This window comes from Staurois parvus, unplaced genomic scaffold (genome assembly GCF_062004578.1).
Source record: "Staurois parvus isolate SC_StPar_1 unplaced genomic scaffold, SC_StPar_1.0 ptg000682l, whole genome shotgun sequence".
NCBI lineage: Eukaryota > Metazoa > Chordata > Amphibia > Anura > Ranidae > Staurois > Staurois parvus.
Genome location: NW_028318478.1, coordinates 1648225 through 1673702, shown reverse-complemented (window position 1 = coordinate 1673702; position 25478 = coordinate 1648225). Strand labels below are relative to the sequence as shown.

The 25478-nt window shown below is 42.8% G+C and overlaps 1 protein-coding gene across 17 annotated transcripts in view; it reads right to left on the bottom strand.

The window, feature by feature from the left end:
- The window catches only part of PPCDC (phosphopantothenoylcysteine decarboxylase), a 418450-nt gene that overhangs the window by 7427 nt on the left and 385545 nt on the right, over positions 1–25478 (bottom strand). For 16 of the 17 annotated variants that reach the window (XM_089652388.1, XM_089652389.1, XM_089652390.1 and 13 more), the window contains one exon: positions 5336–5504. In XM_089652388.1, coding sequence (XP_089508514.1) covers positions 5336–5504 — 169 coding nt within the window. Of the gene's footprint in view, positions 1–5335; positions 5505–6774; positions 6997–25478 lie in introns of those variants that run through there. The other variant, XR_016305857.1, reaches the window with a different exon arrangement.

Here is a 25478-nt window from a genome sequence, read left to right as displayed (position 1 = left end):
TAGTTCCAGAGACTGCTAGCCTCCCATTCCTGATGGGGCTCCCCCTGTATGCTCACCCCTTTCATCATGGGATATGAATATGGTTATTTGGCACTTACTTCAAAAAATGACAAGAAAGTGTTGAGGCCCAGAATTTTTTTTCCCTTCCAAGATGGTTTTGGCCTTCTACCTCAAACCAGGAAATTGTACTTCCATCCTTTTCCCAGCTCCAGTACAACAGAAGATATTTTGATTTTATTGTCTGAATTAAGTCTGTGCTAAATGAGTCTACCTTGCAGGCAGTGGTGTATTTTGGTTTTGTGCTGCCCTAGGCAAGACTAAAATCGGGCCCCCCCCTCACATCTTAATTTGCCCCACCCTTTTATCTGCAAACTCCACCCCTTCCTCTGTAGGCTCCACATCTTCCTATTAGAGCTCCACCCACTGCAATGATGGGGCGCTATTCCTCCCACTGAAACCAATAATGGGGCACTATTCCTTCCACTAACACCAATGATGGGGCACTATTCCTCCTACTGACACCAATGATGGTGCCCCATCATTAGTGTCAGTGTGTGAGGAATAGTGCCCCACCATTGGTGTCAGTGGGAGGAATAGTGCCCCACCATTGGTGTCAGTGGGAAGAATAGTGCCCCATCATTGGTGTCAGTGGGAGGAATAGTGCCCCATCATTGGTGTCAGTGGGAGGAATCGTGCCCCATCATTGGTGTCAGTGGGAGTAATAGTGCCTAATCACTGGTATCAGTGGGAGGAATAGTGCCCCATCATTGGTATCAGTAGGAGGAATAGTGCCCCATTATTGGTATCAGTGGGAGGAATAGTGCCCCATCATTAGTATCAGTGGGAGAAATAGTGCCCTATTGTTTTCAGTGGGAGGAATAGTGCCCCATCATTGGTGTCAGCGGGAGAAATAGTGCCCCATCATTGGTGTCAGCGGGAGGAATAGTGTCCCATCATTGGTATCAGCGGGAGGAGTAGTGCCCCATCATTAGTGTCAGCGGGAGGAATAGTGTCCCATCATTGGTATCAGCGGGAGGAATAGTGCCCCATCATTGGTATCAGCGGGAGGAATCATGCCCCATCATTGGTATCAGCGGGAGGAATCGTGCCCCATCATTGGTATCAGTGGGAGGAATCGTGCCCCATCATTGGTATCAGTGGGAGGAGTTGTGCCCCATCATTGGTGTCAGTGGAAGGAATAGTGCCCCATCATTAGTGTCAGTAGGAGAAATAGTGTCCCATCATTGGTGTCAGTGGGAGGAATAGTGCCCCATATTTGGTGTCAGTGGGAGGAAGTGCCCCATCATTGGTGTCAGTGGGAGTAATAGTGCCTCATCACTGGTATCAGTGGGAGGAATAGTGCCCCATCATTGGTATCAGTAGGAGGAATAGTGCCCCATTATTGGTATCAGTGGGAGGAATAGTGCCCCATCATTAGTATCAGTGGGAGAAATAGTGCCCTATTGTTTTCAGTGGGAGGAATAGTGCCCCATCATTGGTGTCAGCGGGAGAAATAGTGCCCCATCATTGGTGTCAGCGGGAGGAATAGTGTCCCATCATTGGTATCAGCGGGAGGAGTAGTGCCCCATCATTAGTGTCAGCGGGAGGAATAGTGTCCCATCATTGGTATCAGCGGGAGGAATAGTGCCCCATCATTGGTATCAGCGGGAGGAATCATGCCCCATCATTGGTATCAGCGGGAGGAATCGTGCCCCATCATTGGTATCAGTGGGAGGAATCGTGCCCCATCATTGGTATCAGTGGGAGGAGTTGTGCCCCATCATTGGTGTCAGTGGAAGGAATAGTGCCCCATCATTAGTGTCAGTAGGAGAAATAGTGTCCCATCATTGGTGTCAGTGGGAGGAATAGTGCCCCATATTTGGTGTCAGTGGGAGGAAGTGCCCCATCATTGGTATCAGTGGGAGGAATAGTGTCCCAAAATTGGTGTCAGTGGGAGGCCCACTTGGGACAAGTGAGGGGCAGTGGGACAGGAGGAGCTCAGAGGGACAGGTAGGGGGCAGCGGGACGGGGGGCATGGGACAGGATCGGGGCAGCGGGACAGGAGAAGCGCAGTGAGACAGGAGAAGCGCAGAAGGATAGGTGAGGAGCAGTGGGACAGGAGGAGCGCAGAGGGACAGGTGGGGGGCAGCTTGACAGGGGGCATGGGACAGGATCGGGGCAGCAGGACAGGAGGAGTGCAAATGGACAGGTGAGGGGCAGTGGAACATGAGGAGCACAGAGGGACAGGTGAGGGGCAGTGGGACATGAGGAGCACAGAGGGACAGGTGAGGGGCAGTGGGACAGGAGGGGCACAGAGGGACAGGTGAGGGGCAGTGGGATAGGAGGAGCACAGAGGGACAGGTGAGGGGCATTGGGACAGGAGGAGCATAGAGGGACAGATGGGGGGCAGCGTGACGGGGGGCATGGGACAGGATCGGGGCAGCGGGACAGGAGGAGCGCAGTGGGAGAGGTGAGGGGCAGTGGGACAGGAGGGGCGCAGAGGGACAGATGGGGGGCAGCATGACGGGGGGCATGGGACACGATCAGGGCAGCGGGACAGGAGTAGCGCAGAGGGACAGGTGAGGGGCAGATGGACAGGAGTAGCGCAGAGGGACAGGTGGGGGGCAGTGGGGACAGATGGGTGGTAGTGGGACAATGTGGGGGACAGGAGGGGGAAGTGGAACAGGTGTGGGGCAGGGTGACATGTGGGGGCAGTGTGATGATGGGAGGCAATGGGATGGATGGGGGGCAGTGTATCAGGGGCAGTGTATCAAGGGACAGCGAGACAGGACCGAGGGAGCACCAGTCCTCCAAGCACTTACCTGTCCAGCAGCAGCTCCTCCAGATAATGTCAGGATCACCAGGTGCCTGTGTCCCTTCTCCCCCAAGATCTCCGGCGGCTGCAAAGGAGCGGGCGGCGGGCTCCGCCCCCCTGACCTCATCCTCTTCTGCTTCCTCCTTCTGGCCTTCCTGCACATCCCGGCACTTACAGCGGGCCCAGCCCCTCATGCGCTCCGAGCGTACACCGGGGATCCGCCCACCACTCCACTCTCCTCTGCAGCCGGTGAAGATGTGCAGATGCGTCAGGGGGACAGATCTTGCTGCTACACTGGTCCCTCAGCCATGGCAGTCCTACCCCTGTCCCTTCCCCATTGAAGTGTCCCTTCCGTGGGAAAGGGGGGGGGGCGGCAGTGCCGCCCCCCTGAAAAGTGCCGCCCTAGGCAAATACCTAGTTTGCCTCGCAGCAAATACGCCCCTGCTTGCAGGCATTGCTTCCATTGAGAAGAAGGACTCACTCTTTATCATCCCATATGGTTTTTGCAAAGGGGAACCGACTTGTTCCACAATTTCTTGGTGGCTCAGCCAGATCATTGTTAAAGCTTCCCTCTGTCCAGCTTCAGTACATCGTTGTCTGGATGTATTTTATGCTATACATGTCTATCTCACAACCACTGCTGCCATTAAGAAGACAGACTCTCTTTGTGTCATCTCAGATGTTCCCTGTAAAGAGCAATCATCTTCTAACTCTACTATTACTCGGGGGCCCAGACAGGTTAATGTCCATGCCTAAGGCCTCAAAGATCAGATTCCTTCCTTTCCCTGTATGAATATATCAGATCACTTGCAGCTAGCTGTGGAAAGATGCGGCCACTGTCAGCCTGTCATTGCTTTGTACCACAGCTATCTGCATCCACCTTTGAATCCAGATGCAGGAACTCAATGGATTTCCACTGGAACTGGAGCTAAAATACTGTATGAATGAGGCTGAAAGGCTTTCATGCAGCTCTTTTAACTGCAGTGGTCCAGAGTTTTTCTATGTTGTTTTAAGTGGGCCTGAGATTATTGTGTTTGTTCTCAACCTCTGTTCGACTGCTTTTTGTACATTCCAAATGTCTCTGAATATGGTGCCCCTCAATGAATGAGAAAAATAGGGTTTTTGTACTCACTGTAAAATCTGTTTATTGAAGTTGAGGAACAAAGGTCCCACCCCTTTGTATTTATAGTTTTGCTCTCGGTACTGCTTTGATACAAAACTGAGCCATGCTGGTCACTGTTTTTTCCCCTACTGTCCAAATCCTCCTGTGGGTAGCAGTATAATTCAATGGTCTCTGAATCCTGTGTCCCTCAATGAACTCCAAGCAAAAGATTTTACAATGAGTACAAATATCCTACTATTCAATTTGTTGTGTGAGATTCTCAACTCACACTTAATAAATCAGCCTCTCTCTCTTCTCCTTACCCTGTGTATGTTGGTGTACCACAAGGTTGTTCTCTGACCCCCTTCTTTCCCAGGTGGTAAGCCACTTTAGATTTCAGTACAACAATATAACGTAACTCTGAATTAATTTTTTCCTTACTGTCTGCCAGCTTTTATGTCCCGTCACTACTTGAATGCAATATCGATAAAAAAGACAAATAGTAACAATCTGTCATTTCACTCTACTTCATGGTATAAAATATTTAAAAAAAGAAGCACAAGCAACGTTGCTTACAGAGTGACGACTATGCCCACTCTTTCTGCCCCCCTACTCCATTCACAGAAGCTGTTGTATAGATTCCATGAATGAAAAGTGATCTATTAATCAGCCTGTCCTATATTCATAGATCAGCAGGTATAAACTCCCACTGCACCAGAAGATTATGGCTGCAAGGTATGGAAGGGAGGCAGAGGACTTCAGTTTTCCACTGACAGCTGACACCAGCACAAGGAACACCACCCTGCATTAAATGTAAGTAAAGTCCCATGTGCTGATTTTAAGAAGAAAAAAAAAAAGGAAGAGGTTTTACCTAACCTTAGACTTTACCTAATGATAATAAAACCCTCCGATTACCCACAAACATCAATTCATAATTGCAAATCTAATGTCTGATGTACAGTATATGACATTAAGCCTGGGTTCACACTGATAGGGTATGGAATTTGCAGCGGTTTCTGTGCAAATTCAACACCACAATCTCACCCTGTTTATTTGAACCTCTGCTTTTGTGTATGTTAACAACACCCCGAATTTGGTTTGCAAAAGGCAGTGCAATGTGCAGAATTGGATTGCAAGGGTGTGAATACCCATCTGATCCAATTCTAGTGCGGGCCAAAAAAATGGTTCTACACCTTTCTGGTGCGGATGCGGTGCGTTTTGAGCCATACAAAATGTATGGCTCAAATCGCATCGCACAGAATTCGCATGTGATTTGCACAGGAATGCGTTGCGGTTTCTGTGCGAATCACATGCGATATACCGCACCGCATATGTGTGAACCCAAGCAAGTGACACTTGCAACCCTTAATAACAGAAAACAGAACAAAACAAGGTTTGTTGAACTTTCAGTCACTGACCTCTGTCTCCACACACCAAGGTCTTCTCAATACATGGGATCTCTGTGTAGCCAAAACTAAGAAGAGTTTTAATTTGTTGTGCTGTGATTGGATGATTCCACATGGCTGTATTCATAGCTGGGCAGAACAGCAGTGGCTTTCTTGTATCCCATGCACGGGCCACACATGTCTGCAAACAGAATATATAGCAAAATAAGGCTGAGCTCCAAACAAAGCACTAAAATAAATACAGAAATAAAAATACATACTGTGTAACTGTTTTACCGAACAGATTATTTGGATTTCTTTTTTTCCAGTACCGAGACATACCTTACCCTGCCACACAGCAAAGACAAATGGATAACACCCTTTCTCTGTTACAATTAAAATGTATCTAAACCCCAAACTAAAAATCTAATATATTGCAGCCTACCAGCCCTTAGATGTAGTACTTGCATATTTTGTCAGGATTTTTTTTCCTTTATTTTCACCCGGTGATCCTGCCAGTAACCCACTTTCTGTCCTAGAGTGACAATGTTCTCTCACTGTACTGTATCTATGGAGGAGCAGTGTTGTCACCCTAGAAGAAGAAATTTAAGATTACAGAATAGGGACTGCCAGGATAACCTGGTATTTGTATCCAAAAGGCACAATCCAAAACACAAGAGGCTGCTACTTGTGACAGAAATATACCTTATAAACACATATCTGCTGCACTCATTTTAAGGGTAACATACACTTTAAGAGAATGTGTGAACAGAAGCAAGTCACCGCCTTATAGATCTAAGCCACAAAAGCCTGATAAAGAAAAGCCCAAGAAGTAATCACCATTCTAGTGGGGTGGGCTTTAAGCCCCTGTTCACATCAAGCCCGACTTTGAAATCGTGCGACTTACAGTGAAGTCGAACGATTTCGAAATCGGGGGACATGACGATTTCAAGTGCGATTTGCAAGACATCTGACACAGAAATCTATGCAAATGGCAGGAAAAGTAGTGCATGTACTACTTTAGAAATCGGCTTTGCAAGTCGGAACCATACCAAATAGGGTGCAACTTGGCATATGATTTGCAAGTCCTCTGGCATGCAATATGCATTCCAAATCGCACCCGATGTGACCAGGGCTAATGGGAAAGGGACTCATGCAACTCACACGCCTGCAAAACAACCTGTACACAAAGCCCTAGCTATGTGAGGCTAGGAAAAAAGGAAACGTTTACTTAAAGCGGAACCTAATCCATGACAATTTGATAAACAATAAATGTTCTTTAGCAATGAGCATAAGTTCCACATTAATAATTATGCTACCAAAATAATTGTGTGCTGTAAATTGCCTCCAACATTGTTCCCATTTCTTCTTGCTGGAGGCTGCCATTTTGCTGAAGCCCAGAGCACCTGAACAGCAGTAAGTCATAAAGTGGAACTAAACCCATTGATTGAACAGCTTCAAAAAACACCTACATTCTTGGAATGCCATGATTGCCAACTGTCACATTTGCTTGTGTTCTCAACGAAACTGTCAAACCATCAAATGGCTGGTGTCATAACTGATCACATGTGCAGCTCCATGGCAGTTGCAGATCAAACAGAAGCAGCTTCCTTGGCTGTAAAGGACAGGAGGGTTTAATTCGATTTTGCTGTCAGCAGATCGGCCTCTACAAATTCATCAGTGTCTAAAAAAACCTAAAAATGAACAGCAAATGAGCATGTGCAGAGCACGGTGATACAGTATTTAAAACAGAACAGGCACTTATTTTTCATGTTTTACATAGCTATACCTGAATAAGGGGCCATCCTGAAGTGATCTAGCAGGACATAATTTTCTGACTAAAGTTCCACTTCAATAAGACTCACGTGGTTTATCTTACAAATACTTATTGAAAGGTATATTAAAATCATACACAAAAATACTCTCTTCTCCTCTCACCAAATTAAAAATGACAACATTGCAATAAAGCCATGCATGCACACTTGTTTGGACATCATCTCACCACAATCCCAGTAATTGTTCCCCAGAAACAGCATGGTTACTTAAAATGAGTTCTAATAAACAATTCCACATATACTCCATGTCAAATAGACACCCCCCCCCCCCCCGAATTTATAACCGATCTTAGAAAAAACAGGATGATGGTACGTCTCTTCTTGTGCACTCCTATAGACATTCTTCAAAATTTTTTCATAAAAAAAACTGGCTATTCTTGTTTATATCCTCAGATATGACTAATCTTCAAGAAAACAGTGGAAACAATTTTGTTGATGAAAAGCTTTATGAGGATGTCCATAGTAGTGCACAAGTGGAGATGTACATGAGGGTATAAACTTAGGGAGGTCTATCTGATGTAGAGTAATATGTGCAATGTCCACTGCCCCCTACTAGTACACTTAGGAATTGTTTGTTAGAATGCATTACAGGTAGCCATGCTATTACTGGGGGTTAATTACTGGGATTGTGGCAAGATGATGTCCAGACAAGTGTGTATGTTTTTATTGCAACGGTTTCATTTTCAGTTTGGTAAAGGGAGAAGAGAGTGTTTTTGTGTATGATTTCAATTTTTGAATTTACCTTTCAATAGGTATTAGTAAGCTAAACTACAAGTCTTATTTAGTAACTGCTTCTTTTTTTTCTTGCCGCACATAGTTAGGGCTTTTAGTAGATACTGTTTGGTTACCAAGACCACGCCAAAGCGCGGCGAGTTGATGGGCTTCTGGAATTAGACTGAAATTCTCAGAGATGCTTTTATGGAGTATACTTGTGCAAAACGACTTGTCAAATTCACTTAAAAATTGTGAAAATGTCAGCTGGAGAACTTGTGGCCTTTTGGAAAAACTATCAGGGAATCTGTCTGCCTAAAAGAAGCAGTGGCTGAGAGATAAACCCCGACAACCCTCACTATATCCCATATAATGGAGACAGATCTCCTTGGGGTGAACCAGAGCACACTGAAACACAACAAAGATAGCACAGTACCATCATAAAGGTGAAAATTAGAGACCACCTTGGATAAAAGGAGGTCCCATCGCTAAACAACCTTGTCCTTGTGAAAAATCAAATGGAACTTCTAAAGGACAATGCTGATAACTCAGACTGCTGTAGCCGAACTGATGGCCACAAGAAAGACTCCTGTACGGGATAGCAAAGAAAGAAATACTCAAATAAATGCCCCAAATAGGCAGAAACAGGGGTCTTTGTAACACTGACAATGCTATATTTAAATCCAATGGTTGAAGTAGGGATGAGCAGGGCAAGCAACTTGAGCAGGGATAGATAAGTATATTGCAGCACTATGTAATACACTTGTATATGTGGCAGCCACTTGCAATCAGTTTGCTGGGACATGTGGTATATTTTTTACCTGCATTGATTTTTGCTGAATAACCTGAAAAAATGCATGATACACCTGTTTGGTTGTATCTCTATCTACTGCAATCAATCTGTTGGGACTGTGTATATCAGCTTGCTGAGATTTCTAATACGTCTGCTGACTCATTCAATCCATGGTGGTTAAGTATAACATATCATGCATATAGCTGCTATATACAGGACAAGCTTTATAATCAGCTTGCCAGGACTCATGGTAAATCAGTCTCCCTGCATTGTTTTTTGTTCAGTTAGCTGCCTGGAAAGCATGCTGTAATTAAGCTGCTGAGACTGAGAATATTGGCTTGCTGACACTTTTGGTGCATCTACCAATTCATTCTTTTGAGCTGCATTCATCTTTTGAAACTTTTCTTATACTTTGCTGGCTTCATATTAGGTTTGCTTCAACTTAGATTGTAAGCTCTAACGAACAGGCCCTCTGTTTCCTCTTGTACCAAATTGTATTGCAACTGTAATGTCTACCTTCATTTTGTAAAGCACTGCGCAATATGTTGGCGCTATATAAATCCTATATAATAACTAGTTGTACACCTGATACATAGTAATTCTACTCAACCACTTGTTTTAAAGCGGAGTTCCACCCAAAAGGGGAAGTTCCGCTTTAAAGATTGGTCCCCCGCTCCACATTAAGGATTGGCACCTTTGGGGAGCGGGGGGAACGGGTACCCAAATTTTACAGGTCCAGCTCCCCAAAGCTCCCTGTGATCACCTAAGCTATCGGAAATGGAAGTTGTCCTCCTACCCTCCCCCCCCGCAGTCTTGTGGGACACGTGACATGTTCATTCAGGAAGAGCAGCGCTACTCGCGCATGCGCAATGGGCACCCAGCTGTGCAGCCGCAAGCTGTCACAGCCGGGTGACCACACTGAAGATGCCGGCGCCTGGAATACAGGAATATGGGCTGTGGCGGGGGCAACGTGGGATCATGGGACAGGTGAGTGGCTGTTTTTTAAAAGTCAGCAGCTACAGTTTTTGTAGCTGCTGACTTTTTTTTAAAGAGTGAGTGGAACTCCGGTTTAAGGACAGTTGTCTTATGTTGCCCCAACACTTTTCTTGCACATAAATGCATATATGTGCTTGTGTCTTTTTATTGATCAAGCCTTTGGAAAACAAAATATTTTCTGTACAATCTGGGGCCTTTATTTTAAAATGTACAGTATCTCACAGAAGTGAGTACACCCCTCACATTTTTGGAAAAATTTTATTCTATCTTTTCATGTGACAACACTGAAGAAATGACACTTTACTACAATGTAAAGTAGTGAGTGTACAGCTTGTATAACAGTGTAAATTTGCTGTCCCCTCAAAATAACTCACAGGAAATTTACAGTTATACAAGCTGTACACTCACTACTTTACACTGTAGCAAAGTGTCATTTCTTCAGTGTTGTCACATGAAAAGATAGAATAAAATATTTCCAAAAATGTGAGGGGTGTACTCACTTCTGTGAGACATTGTACAGTCAGGTCAATAAATATTGGGACATCGACACAGTTCTAACATTTTTGGCTCTATACACCGCCACAATGGATTTAAAATAAAACTAACAAGATGTGCTTTAACTGCAGACTGTCAGCTTTAATTTGAGGGCATTTACATCCAAATCAGGTGAACGGTGTAGGAATTACAACAGTTTGCATATGTGCCTCCCACTTGTTAAGGGACCAAAAGTAATGGGACAGAATAATAATCATAAATCAAACTTTCACTTTTTAATACTTGGTTGCAAATCCTTTGCAGTCAATTACAGCCTGAAGTCTGGAACGCATAGACATCACCAGACGCTGGGTTTCATCCCTGTTGATGCTCTGCCAGGCCTCTACTGCAACTGTCTTCAGTTCCTGCTTGTTCTTGGGGCATTTTCCCTTCAGTTTTGTCTTCAGCAAGTGAAATGCATGCTCAATCGGATTCAGGTCAGGTGATTGACTTGGCCATTGCATAACATTCCACTTCTTTCCCTTAAAAAACTCTTTGGTTGCTTTTGCAGTATGCTTTGGGGTCATTGTCCATCTGCACTGTGAAGCGGCGTCCAATGAATTCTGAAGCATTTGGCTGAATATGAGCAGATAATATTGCCCAAAACACTTCAGAATTCATCCGGCTGCTTTTGTCAGCAGTCACATCATCAATAAATACAAGAGAACCAGTTCCATTGGCAGCCATACATGCTCATGCCATGACACTACCACCACCATGCTTCACTGATGAGGTGGTATGCTTAGGATCATGAGCAGTTCCTTTCCTTCTCCATACTCTTCTCTTCCCATCACTCTGGTACAAGTTGATCTTGGTCTCATCTGTCCATAGGATGTTGTTCCAGAACTGTGAAGGCTTTTTTAGATGTCATTTGGCAAACTCTAATCTGACCTTCCTGTTTTTGAGGCTCACCAATGGTTTACCTCTTGTGGTGAACCCTCTGTATTCATTCTGGTGAAGTCTTCTCTTGATTGTTGACTTTGACACACATACACCTACCTCCTGGAGAGTGTTCTTGATCTGGCCAACTGTTGTGAAGGGTGTTTTCTTCACCAGGGAAAGAATTCTTCGGTCGTCCACCACAGTTGTTTTCCGTGGTCTTCCGGGTCTTTTGGTGTTGCTGAGCTCACCGGTGCGTTCCTTCTTTTTAAGAATGTTCCAAACAGTTGTTTTGGCCACGCCTAATGTTTTTGCTATCTCTCTGATGGGTTTGTTTTGTTTTTTCAGCCTAATGATGGCTTGCTTCACTGATAGTGACAGCCCTTTGGATCTCATCTTGAGAGTTGACAGCAACAGATTCCAAATGCAAATAGCACACTTGAAATGAACTCTGGACCTTTTATCTGCTCATTGTAATTGGGATAATGAGGGAATAACACACACCTGGCCATGGAACAGCTGAGAAGCCAATTGTCCCATTACTTTTGGTCCCTTAACAAGTGGAAGGCACATATGCAAACTTTTGTAATTCCTACACCGTTCACCTGATTTGGATGTAAATACCCTCAAATTAAAGCTGACAGTCTGCAGTTAAAGCACATCTTGTTCGTTTCATATCAAATCCATTGTGGTGGTGTATAGAGCCAAAAATGTTAGAATTGTGTCGATGTCCCAATATTTATGGACCTTACTGTACATTCACAAAGCATACCTACAAAAAAGGTTTTATATATTTCTTTATGTTTTTTTGAAAAAGGTGTCATGGTTGACTGCAAATGTTTCTAAACAAGTTCAGTGTGAGTTAGTCCCAATAAAAAAAAAAAAGCTTACGACAAACTGAGCTCCCTCTCATAACCTACAATGAAGAAGTTATATAGAAGTGTAAAACTGATAAGTAAGCCACCGACACCACATCCCAAAGTGTATATCGGTATATAGAGAATATTACAAAAAGAAGAAGACGTAGGACTTTTAACCACTTGGGCTCTGGAATATTTTACCCCCTTCATGACCAGGGCATTTTTTGCTATTCAGAACTGTGCTGCTTTATCTGGCAATTGCATGGTCATGCAATACTGTACACAAATTACATTTTTATCATTTTTTTCCACACAAATAGAGCTTTATATTAGTGGTATTTGATCACCACTGGGTTTTTTAGTTTTTTCACTATAAACAAAATACCAAAAATGTTGAAAAAAAAACATTTTCTACTTTCTGTTATAAACATGTCCAATAAAATCAAATGTTGGCATAAATTTATGCCAAAATGTATTCTGCTATGTGTCTTTGGTAAAAAAATTCCAATAATGTACATTAATTGGTTTGTGTGTAAAATTAATAGTATCTACAAACTATGGTATATACAGTTAGGTCCATATATATATGGACACAGGCACAATTTTAGATTGTTTCAGGTATTTACTAAAACATAATCAAGCTATAGTTCTATAATGGATATGGGCTGAAAGTGCACACCCTCAGGTTTAATTTTAGAGTATGTACATCCAAATTGGAGGAAGGGTTTAGGAATTACATCTCCTAAGAATAGCCATCCCTCCTTTTTCAAGGAACCAAAAGTAATTGGATAAATGAATATAATCATAAATAAAATGTTCATTTTTAATATTTTGTTGGGAATCCTTTACTGGCAATGATTGCTTGATGTCTGGAACAAATGGACATGACCAAAGACTGGGTTTCCTCCTTTCTGATGCTTTGCCAGGCTCTAACTGTAGCTGTCTTCAGTTGTACTTTGTTTGTGGGTCTTTCTGCCTTTAGTTTTGCCTTCAGGTGATTGACTCGGCCATTAAAGAATATTCCACTTCTTTTCCCACTGGATTCCTACTACTTTTCACACTGGGTTGCTTTTGCAGTGTGTTTTGGATCATTTTCCATCTGTACTGTGAAGCGCCGTCCAATCAACTTTGCTGTATTTGGCTGACAGTATATCTCTAAACACTGCAGAATTCATCCGGCTGCTTCTGTCTTCTGTCACATCATCAATAAACACCAATGACCCAGTGCCACTGGAAGCCATGCATGCCCATGCCATCACACTGCCTCCACCATGCCCATGCTGCCCTCCCACTGTAAAAGTACTGTGGGTGGTCGGCAAGTGGTTAAGGCGCCAATAACACATGAACTAAGAAATTGTAAAATCACATTTTTTATTTTACAAATTGCAAAACTAAAGGATTTAGGAAAAGGATGACCATAGATTCACAGCTTAAAGTGGAGCTCCACCCAAAAGGGGAGGTTCCTCTTTAATGACTCATCTCCCACTATCATTAGGAATTGGGGAGCAGGAGGGAACGGGTACCTGATTTTGAAAGGTGCCCACTCCCCCTTCTGATTCTGGCTGCCTAGGCAACCAAAAACAGTAGTTCTCTGGCCGCCCCCCCCCCCCCATCCCCGCAGTCTTCTGGGACACGTGACAGGTCCCAGAAGACTACGGGGTCATTCACAGTGTGCAGCTGTATTTGTGCATGAGCAGTGGGCACCCGGCTGTGAAGCCGCAAGCTCTCACAGCCGGGTGCCCACACTTATGATGCCGGCACCGGGAACAGAGGACAGCCAGCAAACACGGCTGCAGTGAGCACACCACTAGATCAAGGGACAGGTGAGTGGCTGTTTTTTTTTTAAACAGTTTTTTTTACAGTTTTTGTAGTCACTGACTTATTTTTTCACTGGAGACTGGAGCTCCAATTTAATAAAATATAATATACAAATCATGGTTTGCAGAAGCTTTGCTGTGAAATGTGTAAAAGACCGGGATGCCTCAATGACTCCTGCATATGTTATGACTGTTTCTTCTTTTATTTGACCATATATTATAGATGTGTGTATGATGGGATCAAGTTACATAAAGGGTTTGATAATAAGCATCCTGGTTGGGAATGTGCACATGAACAGGCAGGAAGAGGGTGGTAAAAACAGGCAGCTGAGCTGTGGTGCCTACCCCCGGCTGCCCACCCAAATTGTAACAATACAGGTGGACAAGGCTGTACACATGCCATGGCCGTGATGCTTGGCTTTGTGGCCACAGCAATTTTAACTTGGAATGCAGCGTTTGACAGGTGGTACTGCCTGTCAAACTCGTCCATTGAGTTCAATGGGGATGTACTGCAGTGGCTCACAGTTGCAGGACTGATCTGCAAATAAGTAAAAATAAAAGTAAAAAAAAAAAAAAAAAACAGGTCTTCAGGAGGCAGCAGTAGTAGGGAAGAGCAGACTGCAGATAAATAGGTTACTACAATAATTACCAATTGAGTGATATGGAGATATTTAAAGGGTAACTCCAAGGAATAAAAAATAAAATACCAACACAGATGGTGTACCCCCCCAAAAAAAAGTGCAAGTGCAGCAGCTAATTGATAATTATAAAACCACTCCCATACAGATTCACTCTACCCATGGACACAAACAAACAGCTATTTCTTCAAAATAACAAAAAAGGTAGGAATCTTGCACTTAGTTTGTTAAAATCCCCGCAATGTACATAGATCACCCAGAGGGGAATGTATTTCTCAACAAAAGTGGAGTTACACTTTAAGCTTCTTAAAATAAATTATAAAAATACCTCTATTTAAAGAAACAATTTGACGATAATTCTAAGAGCTGCCCCATAGCAGATATACTGCTACAGGACAGCTCCGCCGCGCAAAATCATACACACATACATATATATACATACATACATACATACAGTTGTGTTCAAAATAATAGCAGTGTGTTGAAAAAAGTGAATAAAGCTCAAAATCCTTCTAATAGCTTTTATTTCCATATACACAAATGCATTGGGAACACTACACATTCTATTCCAAATCAAAACATGAAGAAAAATATATCAAATTTGTGTTGTTCCTCTAAAAAAATTGAAGAAAAGTGAATATTAGACTGTTCAAAAAAATAGCAGTGTTTGTATTCTTCTTTACAAACTCAAACATTCACTATATAAACTGAAAAATGTTTGAAGATTTTGCTTTCCTTTGAATCACTTAATGAATATTTGGTTGTATAAGCACTGTTTCTGAGAACTGCTGTACATCTGTGTTGCATGGAGTCAACCAACTTCTGGCACCTGTGAACAGGTATTCCAGCCCAGGATGATTGGACTACATTCCACAGTTCTTCTCTATTTCTTGGTTTTGCCTCAGAAACTGCATTTTTGATGTCACCCCACAATTTTTCTATTGGATTAAGATCCGGGGATTGGGCTGGCCACTCCATAACGTCAATCTTGTTGGTCTGGAACCAAGATGTTGCACGTTTACTGGTGTGTTTGGGGTCGTTGTCTTGATGGAACGCCCATTTCAAGGGCATTTCCTCTTCAGCATAAGGCAGCATGACCTCTTCAAGTATTCTGATGTATTCAAACTGATCCATGATCCCAGGTATGCGATAAATAGGCCCAACACCATAGTATGAGAAACATCCCCATATCATGATGCTTGCGCAACCATGTTTTACTGTCTTCACAGTGTACTGTGGCTTGAATTCAGTGTTTGGGGGTCGTCTGACAAACTGTCTCCGGCCACTAGACCCAAAAAGAACAATCTTACTTTCATCAGTCCACAAAATGTTGCGCCATTTCTCTTTAGGCCAGTCAATGTGCTCTTTGGCAAATTGTAACCTCTTCAGCACATGTCTTTTTTTCAACAGTGGGACTTTGCGGGGGCTTCTTGCAGATAGCTTGGCTTCACATAGGCGTCTTCTAATTGTAACAGTACTCACAGGTAACTTTAGACCTTCTTTGATCTTCCGGGAGCTGATTGTTCCTCAGAATTTCAGAGAGAAATGCACTGTAACCAGCATGTACAACATTTGCTGCCTTCCTTCCTTAAATAAGGCCAATAATTGCCACCTGTTTTTCAAAGAATGAATGACCTCACTAATAAAACTCCACACTGCTATTATTTTGAACATGCCCCTTTCAATTAGTGATTCAATTACACAGAATCAGCAGCATGCATGTCATGACTGTTGGGTCTGTTGGATTTCTATTACTCTACTACACCTGCTAGTAAATTATTTGCCATGTAGAAATATAATTTCTACCAAAAACAGCGATTGATCAGGTTAGTGATGACTGACTGCTATTATTTTGAACACAACTGTATATATATATATATATATATATATATATATATATATATATATATATATATATATATATACATATACACACACACACACACACACACACATACATACATACACTTGATTTTGCATTTCGGGGTAGGGGGTGTGCGTGCGCCACCTTACCCGCGCAGCTACTGGTTGCTGGATATGTCAATCACCAGGTCCCGGCTGGCGATTCCCGGCCGGGACTTGGTGATCGTTGGCACATCCAGGCTGTAAGCCTGGACATGCTGCTTTGTATCTCTCAATACAGCAGAGAGATACAAAGCATCATGTCTCCCAAAGTAAAACACAACCAATGGTCGCCCCAGATGTTAACCCCTTGCTGCCCAGTATCATTAGTAAAGTGTCAGGGCTTTTTATTAGCACTGATCACTGTATTAGTGTCACTGGAGATGTCAGTGGCAGTTAGTCTGTTCCCACCCAGTGTCAGAATGCCCACCGCAGTCCTGCTATAAGTCACTGATCGCTGCCATTACTAGTATAAAAAAAAAAATTCCAGTATATATACCGCCATTTTTAAATGCTACAACTTTCATGTAAACCAATTAATATACATTTATTGGAATTTTTTTTAGCACAGACTAGCAGAATACATTTTGGTCTAAATTTATAAAGAAATTTGATGTTTAAAATTTTATTTATTGGATATGTTTTATAGCAAAAAGTCAAAAATGTAGTTTTTTAAAATTTTTTCGATATTTGTTTATAGCACAAAAAACAAAAAAAAAACGCAGAGGTGATCTATAACCACAAAAAGAAAGCTCTATTTGTGGGAAAAAAGGACATAAATTTAATTTGGGTGCAGTGTTGTATGAACATGCAATTATCAGTTAAAGTAACGCAGGGCCGTATTGCAAAAAATGGCCTGGTCATAAAGGGGGGTAAATCTTCTGGAGGGCTAGTGGTTATAAGGGTTCTTCGGATATATTGCTGGGATTTGACCACAATGAGTGTTTCTCAGCAACACTTCCTGTAACTTTACACTGATATATACGTCATATACTATTTATATATTATATGTTTTGGGGGCTGTCATGAACATCAATTTAGGGCCCTCTTCCTGCATACAATGACATACAGTTCAAAGTACTTCGGTAACTCTGCGACACAAATACTTAGATGTGCGAGGCAGAATTCAACTTCTTTATTATTGATTAGGCCTTAAGTAATAAATGACAACACTGCATATTTCAGGTGGTTTCCATAAAACACCAATCAGAATACAGTCATAACAAAAATGCAACAGAGAAATAACGTCTGCAATTTCACAGGGGAAAAATGTGTGCATAGATAACAGCATTTCAATCCCAAGGGAACATCTTGAATAAAATAAACCAGTTAGTAGGTGCAAAAAAAAAGTTAACTATTAAGCCTTTCACCAAGGATTACAGCATTGTGATCCTAGAAATGCCAGACCAAGGGATCAGAGGGGACAGTTTAGGAGCAATTGTATAGAACTGAACAGATATAAGAAGTTAGCTTCAAACCTGCCACCAAACGAACATGGATCCAGAGTGAGTGGAAATCTGTTATCCTTTATAGTGGTTTTCAGGTGTAAGCAATCATTCCTTAAATAGATCAAATGATGTTACCCAAATCGGTATTTTCACACGTTGGTATACAGCATAGAGTCCTGCTGTTCAGGTTATATATGGCACCATCACTAATGTGGACAGTGATGAACTGATCAAGATTTCTGCAGAGCATAGAGAGGAGCAGTTGAGCCTGCTTGTAAGGATATGTAGGCAGTTGGAGCAAAGTCAGGTAGATGAAGGATAAGTAGAGAATGCAGCAGAGCGGCTGTGCCTAACACAATAGCTGATGGGGGTCGGACAAGGTGCCGTGGGTGCTTACAATTTAGCTTTACCATCTTGAACTTGCCGGTCCGAGAGACTACGCATGTGCTGGCGTCACCCGGGAGTGACGTTAAGTTTTTCGCCCTCCGAGTCACGTGGTCTTCTTCAGATGATCGTCAGCCATATTTTTGGAGTCTTTTATATCAGAAGATAGACTCATTCTAACCAATAGTAGAATCGTAACAGATAATTACTAATGATTGGCATAAAAATCAACCAATGACATTCAGATGGGAGTGTTTTACACCAAGGTGAATTATAGAGCAATTTAGCAGGGGACAGGAAACGTCTATTTTAATCCCATACATCCACAACAAATTAGATGATCAAAGTTGGAAAGATATGTATCTCTAATATATAAAAAGAGAGGAGTAATATGTAGGGATGTATAGGATAAGACATACACAGTAATAGTGACAGATTCCATGAAAAACTTGAAAAGCAATATGAATAATTGTACTAAAAAGACTAATAAAATTGCAAACTTACAAAAATTACTCCAAAAATACTGCAAAAATCCACAAAAAATATCAATCAAAAATAAATTAATAACAAAAACACGTACAAAAAAAAAGTTTAAATTGAATTTAGATGATATGTACAGTTATGTTCAAAATAATAGCAGTCTGACATCACTAACCTGATCAATCACTGTTTTTGGTAGAAATGATATTTCTACATGGCAAATAATTTACTAGCAGGTGTAGTAGAGTAATAGAAATCCAACAGACCCAACAGTCATGACATGCATGCTGCTGATTCTGTGTAACTGAATCACTAATTGAAAGGGACATGTTCAAAATAATAGCAGTGTGGAGTTCTATTGGTGAGGTCATTCATTCTTTGAAAAACAGGTGGCAATTGTTGCCCTTATTTAAGGAAGGAAGGCAGAAAATGTTGTACATGCTGGTTACAGTGCATTTCTCTCTGAAATTCTGAGGAAAATGGGTCGTTCCAGACATTGTTCAGAAGAACGGCATACCTTGATTAAAAAGTTGATTGGAGAGGGGAAAACATATAAAGAAGTGCAGAAAATGATAGGCTGCTCAGCTAAAATGATCGCAAATGCTTTAAAATGGCAACCAAAACCTTAAAGACGTGGAAGAAAGCTAAAAACTACCATTCAAATGGATAGAAGAATAGCCAAAATGGCAAAGACTCAGCCAACAATCAGCTCCAGGAAGATCAAAGAAGGTCTAAAGTGACCTGTGAGTTCTGTTACAATTAGAAGACGCCTATTTGAAGCCAAGCTATCTGCAAGAAGCCCCCGCAAAGTCCCACTGTTGAAAAAAAAGACATGTGCTGAAGAGGTTACAATTTGCCACAGAGCACATTGACTGGCCTAAAGAGAAATGGCGCAACATTTTGTAGACTGATGAAAGTAAGATTGTTCTTTTTGGGTCTAGTGGCCGGAAACAGTTTGTCAGACAACCCCCAAACACTGAATTCAAGCCACAGTACACTGTGAAGACAGTGAAGCATGGTTGCGTAAGCATCATGATATGGGGATGTTTCTCATACTATGGTGTTGGGCCTATTTATCACATACCAGGGATCATGGATCAGTTTGAATACATCAGAATACTTGAAGAGGTCACGCTGCCTTATGCTGATGAGGAAATGCCCTTGAAATGGGTGTTCCAACAAGACAACGACCCCAAACACACCAGTAAACATGCAACATCTTGGTTCCAGACCAACAAGATTGACGCTATGGAGTGGCCAGCCCAATCCCCGGATCTTAATGCAATAGGAAACTTGTGGGGTGACATCAAAAATGCAGTTTCTGAGGCAAAACCAAGAAATAGAGAAGAACTGTGGAATGTAGTCCAATCATCCTGGGCTGGAATACCTGTTCACAGGTGCCAGAAGTTGGTTGACTCCATGCAACACAGATGTACAGCAGTTCTCAGAAACAGTGCTTATACAACTAAATATTCATTAAGTGATTCAAAGGAAAGCAAAATCTTTAAACATTTTTCAGTTTATATAGTGAATGTTTGAGTTTGTAAAGAAGAATACAAACACTGCTATTTTTTTGAACAGTCTAATATTCACTTTTCTTCAATTTTTTTAGAGGAACAACACAAATTTGATATATTTTTCTTCATGTTTTGATTTGGAATAGAATGTGTAGTGTTCCCAATGCATTTGTGTGTATGGAAATACAGTCAGGTCCATAAATATTGGGACATCGACACAATTCTAACATTTTTGGCTCTATACACCACCACAATGGATTGCCTGCCCATTCCAGCGTTCCTGCCCTGACATTATTGCACGTACTGTAATCCATTGTGTACCGAACCTAGTGATTATTCGTGTTGGGGCTGATTCCTGCTTTGTAGGTAAACAATCAGATGTAGTCAATAATTCCTCCCGTTTACATTTGGATTCTTTGGACCGAGATTTCCTAAGACTGCTATGGGAATATCCCCTTTCACGGAATCTACAATAGAGGTCTAGGGCATCCTGTTTATAGTCTTAAGGGTCAGTACAATTGCGCCGAAGTCAAAGGAATTGGCCCATGGGTATGCCCTGGATGAGAGATTTAGGATGGTGGCTTGCAGCCATTAGGAGAGTGTTCTACGCTGTTTCCTTACGGAAAGTTTTCATAAATAACCGGCCTGCCCTAACTGAAATTGACAGATCCAGAAAGGAAATCTGGTGTTCATCATATGCAAGTTTGATATTTCTATTATTATGATTCAATTTAGCCAGAAAGAGGTGGAGATAAGACACATCACCTGTCCAGAGCATCAGCACATCATCGATATAGAGTACCCACATAGACGCATGACTAAGATATAATTTGGGCTGGTAGACAACCTGGTCCTCCCACCAGCCAAATGCAAACATGCATATGCGAGGGCCCATGGTGCACCCATGGAAGTACCCCACACCTGATGATCGGAGGTACCGATAAATTGAAAAAAGTTGAAATGTAAAGCCAGATCCAAAAGTTCGATTAGAAATTCATTCTGAGCACCCATTTGGGGATATAGTTGATCTAGGAAATATGAGACTGCCTTGATACCCCAACTGTGTGGAATTGATGTATATAATGATTCTACATCTATGCTTACTAATAATGCATTAGGGGGTACTGAGATTTGAGATGTTTTAAATAGGACATCACGGGTATCCTGTACATATGAGGGGAGCTACAATACCATTTCTTTAATTAAGGCATCTAGATACACATTCCATTGGGCCCCCACTGGCTGAAATGATTGGACGTCCAGGGGGGTCCGGCAGTTTTTTATGAACTTTTGGGATTATGTAAATAATAGGGATGTTATATTCCTCTACTTGGAGTTACTTGCATTCGTGAGTCGAGATTAACCCTGCCTCACAAGCAAAGGACAAATCTACCAGTCTGGGAAAGGGATTATAATCCAATTTTACATAGGTAGATTCATCCAAAAGTCGAATTTCACATTCATAACTGCTGGCTGTGATCAGGACTATATTGCCTCCTTTATCACTTGGCATAATAACCAAGTCTGGGGCATTTTTTAGTTCATACAGGGCACGACGCTCATCCTTAGTGCTATTATCTTTACCCTTCTTATTCCAATCGACAAGGGCAAGATCCCTTTGTACTAGATCTAAAAAGACACTCAGCCATTTATTTTTTTTGAAAGGTGGCATTTTTGTAAATCTAATCTTTAAATCTGCTGTTCTGAGGCAAGGTGTATCAAGATCACCCACCGTATCTTGACTTGATGGATTCTCTTCTAGAAGGGAAATCAATATCTCCAAAACTTGGGGGATCTACATTGGTTTCTTCCACATTGGTTCTAATTTGTTGGTGTAGGGATCTCAAATACACCCTCAGAAATAAATTGATATCTTTAAATACCTCATAGTGGTTCATTGTGCTTGTTGGTGAAAATGATAGTCCCTTCCCTAGAAGATTTAAATGTCTTTCTTCCAGGGTGAATTGTGACAAATTGATAACTTTTAAATCCCTGGTTGGGGGTACTTCCTTTTCTAAAATTGGACTCAGCTGCATTTCTGGATTCTGGTCTCGTGTCCCTGATTCCTGCCTCTTTTTCTTTTCTTTTCCTGTTCCTCCTCCTACAGCGTTGTTTGGGTGAGTGGTTCTGTATTTGTCTGTTGTTTTGAGAATGCCACGATTCCAACTGCTGGCTTCTTTGTCTAACCAACAGATTTAATTGTACCCTCATCACTCTCAGAGGAGCTGGTACGATTGAAGTTGGAGGAAGAGGAACGGAAACAACGGCGACAAGATCTACTCCTATTGTGTGAATTTGACAAGTCAAAAATTTGATCCCGAGCCCAATCATTCATATCACGTTGGTATTTAGACTGCTTGGTCGATTGTAAGTTACGCTGTATTTTATCGATTTTTTTCCTCAAAAGGTCATTTAACCATGTAAATTCAGAGTCATATTTATATTTTTCTAATGCTTTAGTACTCTAATCCAGGGCATTTTTGAGCTCAACTAGCTGTAATTGTTCTTCCTCAACTATCAGTTTCATGACCTCCAACCCGTGAGAGATACATTTCTCTTTCCATTTGGTGAGGAATCGGTCAGTTTGCAGATGTTCTGCTGGGACCACTCTCTCCCGTAGTCCCCTCGGGATGATGCCACTTTTAATATAGGATTCCAGGGACAAAATGTCCCATTTCCGATTTAAATATTTGATATTGAGTTTCTTATGATTTTTAAAGAGATTTTTTTTATCGTTTCTGTTTCTAAAGTGGTTCCATCCCCTTGACGACGGGATAATGTGGACCGTATTTCAGCCTCTATATCCTCACCAATGACATTAGCCATGGGGAAGAGATGGGAAAAAAAAAAAAAAAAAACCCAAAACAGAACCTATTCACTGTGTGTGTCACCTTAACAGATGGACCAAACAATGTCCCCTACCTTCTCAATTGTGATATCAGGTAAAATAAAAATCTCTAAGGGAATGGTGAGGTTGATACTCCAATAGTGACCATGCGTCCGTGTGGCTGCCATAAAAAGAAAAATCCAAACGTCCAACAAGGCGGTACAACCGGTTAAAGAAAAACTCCAAAAGGGGAGTTCAAAACAGGACATATAGAAAAAGGGGGGTAACCGGGACACTGCCAACTATGGACTATAGTGAGAATACCTAGGAAAAAGGGGGGTCAGAAATTATGTAATGAACTAAATACTGGCCTCCATCTACATATAAAATATGCCGACTCACATGGAGATAGCCATGTGGTGTCCTCAGGACCCAAACATAACTGAGGGAAAAAAGGGAAAACAATGACAGAGGCACAAGATGCCTAAGTCAAGCGGGTCCAAAAGAGGTCAAACTGCAGCTTGTAATAAGAAAAATGTATAAATCTTTAATTGCAGTAAAAACACGAATCAATTCACATGGTAAAACAAAAACAATAATGAAAGGAGAAAGCCTCACCACTACCAAAGAGAAAAATAGAAGAGAATGTGATGGTTGTCCGGGGTGACGCCATGCATGCTATAGTCCCAGCACCAAGAAAGCGTTATTAAAAACCCAGATAAAATGGGTGTAAGATGTGGGAATAGGAGGAATAGTGCCAGAGAAAGCTGTAGAATAGAAATCTAGGTCATAAAGTAAATTTAAAACATGTCCGCTTATTTTTAAACAGTTATCTGGATATCACATGAAAAGTTGATGGATAGTAATAGAGATGAGCGAAATATTCAAAAATTCGATTCGACGAATTCGAGGAATAAATTCGATTCGAGGCGAATATATTCGCTGCGAATTTAACTTATAAAAGGGTGTTTCTAGGCTTCAGAGAGCCTTTATATTAGTGCAGAACACTGTACCTTTAATTTAAATGCCCTTGGAGTCTGCTGAGGAAGAGAAATAATACTGTCAGTCAGTATGACATGCAGATGAGTGCCGTCGATCTTAGAATCACCGCACACTTCACTCATTTGGGCAGTCACGGGGCCAAAACCAGAGTGTGGAGCCACAGTGTGGCGGTGGAGGCAGAAGCAATGGGAGGCCATACAGCACCCTATGACAAAAATGGAACCCACCAGCAGTGTGAGGAGACCTGAAAGTGGCACATGGCAGAGTGTGGCGATGGAGACAGCAGCAATGGGAGGCCGTACAGGGACCCATGACACACTCTGGACCTGGCAGCAGCATGAGGAGGCGGTACAGGGGCCCATGACAGATTACGGGCCTGGCAGCAGCATGAGGAGTCGGTACGGGGGCCCATGGCAGATTACGGGCCTGGCAGCAGCAATGGGAGGCCCGTAATCTGCCAGCCCCCTATGACAAAATGGAACCCACCAGCAGTGTGAGGAGACCTGAAAGTGGCACATGGCAGAGTGTGGCGATGGAGACAGCAGCAATGGGAGGCCGTACAGGGACCCATGAGACACTCTGGACCTGGCAGCAGCATGAGGAGGCGGTACGGGGGCCCATGGCAGATTACGGGCCTGGCAGCAGCAATGGGAGGCCCGTAATCTGCCAGCACCCTATGACAAAATGGAACCCACCAGCAGTGTGAGGAGACCTGAAAGTGGCACATGGCAGAGTGTGGCGATGGAGACAGCAGCAATGGGAGGCCGTACAGGGACCCATGACACACTCTGGACCTGGCAGCAGCATGAGGAGGCGGTACAGGGGCCCATGGCAGATTACGGGCCTGGCAGCAGCAATGGGAGGCCCGTAATCTGCCAGCACCCTATGACAAAATGGAACCCACCAGCAGTGTGAGGAGACCTGAAAGTGGCACATGGCAGAGTGTGGCGATGGAGACAGCAGCAATGGGAGGCCGTACAGGGACCCATGACAGATTACGGGCCTGGCAGCAGCATGAGGAGGCGGTACAGGGGCCCATGACAGATTACGGGCCTGGCAGCAGCAATGGGAGGCCCGTAATCTGCCAGCACCCTATGACAAAATGGAACCCACCAACAGTGTAAGGAGACCTGAAAGTGGCACATGGCAGAGTGTGGCGATGGAGACAGCAGCAATGGGAGGCCGTACAGGGACCCATGACACACTCTGGACCTGGCAGCAGCAAGAGGAGGCGGTACAGGGGCCCATGGCAGAGTGGCGAAGCGTAAGCAGCTTAAATTGAAGGCCATACAGAGGCCTATGTTAAAAATAATAACATGTTTGGGGCATGATTCATGGCGGATTTTTGTCAGTTGTGTCAGGAACTGGTGGTTTGAAATCCAGACTAATCCACGCCTGATTCATTTTCACAAACGTGAGTCTCTCCACACTTTGGGTGGACAGTCGTGTCCTCCGCGGAGTTACAATACCTCCTGCCGCACTAAACACGCGCTCCGATGCCACGCTACTGGCCGGGCATGACAGCCTTTCAAGGGCAAATTCAGCTAGTTGGG